The sequence below is a fragment of the Lycium ferocissimum genome, chromosome 4 (assembly GCF_029784015.1).
Source record: "Lycium ferocissimum isolate CSIRO_LF1 chromosome 4, AGI_CSIRO_Lferr_CH_V1, whole genome shotgun sequence".
NCBI lineage: Eukaryota > Viridiplantae > Streptophyta > Magnoliopsida > Solanales > Solanaceae > Lycium > Lycium ferocissimum.
Genome location: NC_081345.1, coordinates 16,217,253 through 16,223,675, shown reverse-complemented (window position 1 = coordinate 16,223,675; position 6,423 = coordinate 16,217,253). Strand labels below are relative to the sequence as shown.

The 6,423-nt window shown below is 36.1% G+C and overlaps 1 protein-coding gene across 1 annotated transcript; it reads right to left on the bottom strand.

Moving 5' to 3' along the window:
- Positions 1-2,408: 2,408 nt before the first annotated feature.
- Positions 2,409-3,344, bottom strand: LOC132053775 (protein RKD1-like). The gene is made up of 2 exons (XM_059445878.1): positions 2,952-3,344; positions 2,409-2,753 (listed from the first exon to the last, which is right to left on the bottom strand). The coding sequence occupies exons 1-2, from the start codon at positions 3,342-3,344 to the stop codon at positions 2,409-2,411; spliced, it is 738 nt and encodes a 245-aa protein (XP_059301861.1).
- Positions 3,345-6,423: the final 3,079 nt, after the last annotated feature.

The following is a 6,423-nucleotide window of genomic DNA, read 5'->3' as shown; positions in this document are numbered from 1 at the left end:
TAGTATATGTATATTAGCAATTAAGTTCATATGCAGTATTAGCTATTCAATTAAGGAAACACCTTGATGCATCTATTCACCATATCCGGAGGTAGGTCAAATTATTATTTCTTGGCACGGACTTTGTCCGTATGTAAGTAGTTTCGAAGGAAAAAGCTTTGGCGTGAAAGTTCGTGGTAAATTCCATCTGGTTGGCATTGAGGTAGGTTACGGTTTACTTTAGTTAGACTCGCCATTAGAGAATTGTATGTAGTTGTAGTATGTGATTTCATGTATTTGATATAATTATCTCTCTCTTGTTATCCCACCGGTCATATGGAAGAGGAAGGTTATTACCGAGGATATTGAATTGCAATTCCTAGTATGAATTATGGAACTTTGTTAGTTGCTATGTGGGCTTGTCGCCATATGTGTTATTTTGATGATTATCACCTAGTTGTATCTTTATCACATACTAGCTCACTCACCATGAAAAGGAATGGTAACATTAATATGACTTGTATTGGTTGACTATATATTGGTGATATTGTTGAGACCGATATCATGCATGACATGTCTTTTATATTATGTTGTGATGATTGGTGAGGTGAGTGATCGAGAGACTCCGAGGTCTTTGCCGGAGATTGAGAGTGACGAGAGAGACTCCGAGGTTTTTGCCGAGATTGAGAGTGACAGAGAGACTCCGAGGTCTTTGCTTTGAGAGTGACAGAGAGACTCCGAGATTGAGGAGTGATTAATAGCCTCCGAGGTTTCTGCCGAGAGAGCACGAGTGGTACATGGACTTCGCGGGTCCCCCATGGGTCATGACTATGAGGCATTGCCATAGCATGTGTGTACGGGAGTGGAGTGTGAGAGGTGACTCTTGCATTGCATAACATTTACATAGCACGACATTGCATTGCATAGCACTCCATTTGAATGGTCATTCATGTCATTGCATGGCACATTCTCGATTGATTCTTGATTTGTGAATTACCGAGTTGTTGTTTGTGAGTATTTATTTTAAAGGCTGGATGGAATCGAGGTTTATAGAATTCTCCCTAGGCTTATAATGCGAGATATTGAGATCCCTTGTGACTATCGTTAATGCAAGACTTTCTCATGTGCTAGATGTGTGGACCGTGTTTGATTACTTATCTCGCTACTTGTTAGTTGCTTCTTGTTTATATGCGTGAACTAACCATTGTCGGCCTATGATACCTACGAGCCTTGTGTTGTGCTCATACTACTCTTGCTACACTCCTTCGGAGTGTAGAGTTATTTTCGGGTGATGTTCGGAGTCTCACGACCGTTTCGAGGCATTCGTCAAAGACGTTTGGGTGAGCTATTGCAACCCGAGTCTCTCCTTAGATTTCTGTTGTTTTCTATCCTTAAACGAAGTCGTATCCGGTTTGAGTCATTATCTTCATTCAAATTGTAAACTTCATAGAAGCTCTTGTATGAGTCTAGCCAGATTTTGGAAATTTCTTATAATAAAAGTATTTATTCCGCATGTTGTATCAAATTAAGGTAGTTATCTGAAGGGTTCGCCCACCAGGGAGGGTTAGTGTGGGTGCCCGCATGATCCATGATTTGGGTCGTGACAAGTTGGTATCAGAGCCTAGGTTACCCGGTCTATAAGTACAAGAGCAATGTCTAGTAGAGTCCTACTTATGGGTGTGTTGCGCGCCACACTTATAATTGGGAGGCTATGGGACATCTAGGAAACTTCGCATTCTTTCATTATTTCGTGCTACTTCATTCAAATTGGTATCTAGTTGATCCCAATTGGTATCTGAACTTCTCTGTTTTACCATCTCCCGGATGATGGGAACTCATCCTTAAATTCTTGTGCGAACGGTTGTTTCCGACATATTATGGTACAATACGAGTTGTGTTGTCCTAATTTAGATGCAGTGACTAAGTTCGGTTTCTAGATATGACCTAAGGTTTCAGCTGTGTGGAGTCGTGGTTAGGCTCGTTATTGTGAGGTTGGTTGAAGAGATGGGTGAGGTGATTCATAGGGTCATAGGATCTCCATAATTATAGTATTGGGTTTTCTCGAAAGAGGCAAGAATGCATTTATGGCTTAATAAGAGCGATTTATATATAATTAGGGTAGTAGTACTTTAATTTCTTGCTTTAGATGACACTCAGGATGTGTTGGTAGGAAGGAGGAAAATTTTCTAATCTTCTTTGTTTGATTGTTCCAGATATTTTTTTTTAGAACATTGTTCAAAGATATAAACTATAACAAGTTTATTAAAAGTTAAGAAAATAAATTTACTTTTTATAGAAATGAGGAAAACAAACTTCGCATGCATGAAATTAATTTTTTTAAAAGGGAAAAAGAGTGTGGTGCACGAAACATTTTACACAAGAGTCGGAAAGGAACTGCATTTCAAGATAAAAACACATAAAAGAAAAGTTCAGTCATGCAAGGTTGGGCTACTGGAAGTGAAACAGTCAGCAAGAAGAGACTTAATGACTTCATCATCATCATTTTCCTCTCTATGGCCATAACCAATAGCAGCATTATTGTCTGCGACTGGACTACTGTTGCAATAAGTACCAAAAGAAGCCTGCAATTCTGCCATACCCATAAGCCTTCTCCTCTTGAAGTTAGCCTTGAAACAAGCTTGCCTTAATCTCTTTGTTTTCTCCTCAAGTTCCATGTCTGGAATTTCTTCCATCTTCTTCTTCTCTTCCTCTAATAAATTTATCACATCCTTCCACTTTTGCTCCATACCATTTCCTTCCCCCATCTTCAATTCCTGCAAATATTACATAACCGAAACAAGGGTAACATGTTTATATAGAGAAAGAATCTTAACGTTCTTTTTCTAAACGAAATATTAAGAAAATATAATATTGTTACATAAACTAAAAGGTGAATTTTTTTGCCATCACCATAATATTATATGCAATTGAAACAAGAGTGTATAGAAGATGTGTATATAGAGAGAGTGAACCTTAACATTCTTGATTAGTGTTTGAAGACTCATCAACTTCCTATGTGGCCACCTTCGAATTCCCAAATCCCTACATCTTCTCTTCAAAAGTGTCACCCCAATATTAAGTTCCTTGGCTGCTTGAGTTATTGGCATGTAAAAGTACTTTGAAATTGTATCTCGAGACAACATTTTTGAACTGTTAATCTCCTCTCTTTGCTTCCCTTTTTCCGTTATAATTTCCTCAACACGATCATTAGTCATTATCTTTTCTTGATTTTTGTCATATAACAACAATTCCTGGTTCTCAGTTCTCCCGAGTAATTGGGTACTTAATCCAAATTCACCGCTCATTTCACTCCACATTCTAAATCCCTTTCCAATTTCGTCATAGCATAACTCTCCTGCACCCATAACATTATAACACATTAGCTAATTTATTTAGAGCAAATACTACTAGTGTATATAAATAGTTATTCAAAACATGACCATCACCTGGGGTAAGGTTATAAAAAAATGAATAAAATGGATCTTCAAGAGTACGTTCCATCATCAAAGGGTTATTAGCAGCATCAAAAGCGTTATCGTGAATGGAGAAATCATGCGATGACCGATAGCGTAGTGTCCTGAATATTCAACTTGTTTTTAAAACGTAACATATTATGATTCACCACAAAGAAATTTGTACCTTGCATTCTTTCTTTAATTGGATTCATAAGGAAGGATCCTATAGGCATATATGCAGCATTGGTTCTATATGAACGAATGTTTACAAGTGGACGGCTGATCTTGAAGATGCCGTCTGCTTTTGCTTTTGTAAAAGTGGACGGCTCCTTTTACAAAGTTGTCGGCCACCTGGATTTTACCTGAAGGGGTAAATGCTTTTTGAAAAGTTGGACGGCTATATATATATATTTTTTTTTATCAAGTTTGGCGGCCACAAAAGTCAAATTAGCCTATAAAAAAAAAAAAAAAAAAAAATCCGGAATTTCTGAGGTGTAAGTAAGACTTAGAATTAGCAAGGTCAGTTATGAGTGGATCAGTTTGTTGGGATCGCTTAAGGTTGCTCCGCTAAAGCAAGGAGTCTTTCCTGGCAAGAGTATGTTGTGGTTTCGGGTTGGTCTTCATGTATTCCTAAGAAGTCGTGGTACGAAGAAAATTTAAGAATGGTGAAAGAAGGGTTAGTGAAATCAGAATACTTTACCAGTTCAGAGTGGGCAAGGTTTGTGTCTTAATCTAAGGTTGGTATGGTTCTAAGAAAAATTGTGGGGCCTATTGATAACATTCATAGGTTTGGTTATATAGGATTAAAACATTTTGACAAAAGCAGTGCTTATATTCGGAAACCGAGGATGGGGAAAAATTTGAATTTGGAAATTGAAAATTTGGTCTTTTATCTAAGATAGAGGGAGTTCCGACTAGTAAGGCGAGAGAGAAATGTTTATGATGCATTCCGTAGAGGTTTCCCGCATTGTCCTATTAAAGATTCTTTAGTTACCGTCAGCGTTCATTCTCTCATGTCGCTCGAGGACGAGCGATTGTTTAATTGGTATCTGATGTAACGACCCATTTGGTCGTTTAGCACTTTTAGGCCTAATATCCCTAAAACACCCTTTTCATGGTCTAATTTTGGTGTCTATAGCTTGCGATAACCGGTGATTCGGTTATTTAATTGACGAGTAAATTTTAGAATATATGTATTTAATGTGTGTGAATAGTTTATTCATAGAAATATTATTTGTACACATATAAGGTGTAACTTATAAATATGGTATTTAACGGAGTGGATAATTTTTAAATAAAACAAAATGGTTGAGTAAAAAGATTATTTTGGACAATGATTTTATTTGGGGAGTAATAGGACAAGCCCATAATTAATTATTTGAGTAATTGATTAATCAAGAGTTAGTGGGAGACAAAAAGGGATATGCTATAATAGGCTAATATGTATGGGATATTGCCTGATTTCAATGCTGAGACTAATATTAGTTATTAATCGATTAATATTAGGTAGTTGGTTAACCATAATATTAGATAGTTGCCCACTAAGTGAATATCAGGTCATGCCTTTCCACTTACCTATATAAATATTAACTTTACTATTATAAATGTATAAGTGGGTAGACCCCACTATCCACCAAGAAATAAATATAGTTAAGGTTCTTTTATTTCTTAAGAAAGGGAAAGAGTAGTATATGCAAAGGTGCTCCTTCAATTATTTAGTGACTACAGATAGTGCACAACTCAAATGATATAATATAATACATGGTCATATAAGGTCATTGTTATTAAATGAATGGATGACACGTATAAAGGTGGAAAATGGTCCTTAAGACCTTATTTCATTTCATTGCAATTGGATAAATATTGAATTAATCAAAGACATGGAGATAATTGGTAATTATGTGGGACATGGAGATAAAAAGGACGCATGGTATTTGTAAATAAACAAATTGGTGACAATTATGTTAAGAACAGCTATGCTATGGCAACTAATGTGTCAAGTTATGGCTTAAAGTGGGGTGTGGATCCCACAGTCCACTAAGGAAATAATGAACAGAGCACTTAATCATCTCATCTTGATTTCACCAAAATTATCTTATTTTGTTGCTATTAAATAAAGAAAAACATCTGTAGAGGGAGACAAGTCTATTAGTTAAGGAATAAAGTGACAAGTGCCAGGATTAACATGACTATGTGTAAAGTCACTCACGAATGTCATTAATTATGGGTCAGTTGCTAGAACATTTGGATGAACTCATAGTATAGAGAAAGCTAATTGGAAAGCAAAGTAAAGTATAATATTTGTCGAGGACCTTTTAATCCCGATTGTAAATTATAAGCTAATTGGAGTGCTAAATGGACCTCACCACAACATGGTCAAATACGATTGGTCCATGCCATAGTGCGACATGTAGAATTAATGGGATGCATATATATATATATATATATATATATATATATATATATATATGTAGAATGTGTGTGTGTGTATATATATATATATATATATATATGTCATTGGAAGACTAATGATGTACGTGAATGAGTGGACATTGTCCACGTGGGAACAAAGGGACATTCATCATTGAACCTTATTAATATTTCATGTAAAGTTACATATGGAAAGAACTATTAAATATATATAGCATCAAACCATTTTCATCATATCGAGTCCAAAAGGATATATACAACATGGTCGGCTATATTATGGAAGGGAAAGTAATATTATTGGAAAATATATCACGCTCCTACAAAATATCAAGAACGACTTGGAGATCTGATTGTCTTCCACTTTTAGCATATGTATATTGCAGCAAGTTCATAAGTATTAGCTATTCAATTAAGGAAACACCTTGATGCATCTATTCACCATATCCAGCAACGTCAAATTATTATTTCTTGGCACATAAGACTTTGTCCGATCGGAAGCACTTTCAGAAGGAAAAAGCTTTGGCGTGAAAGTTCGTGACACCTGTTCGGCATTGAGGTA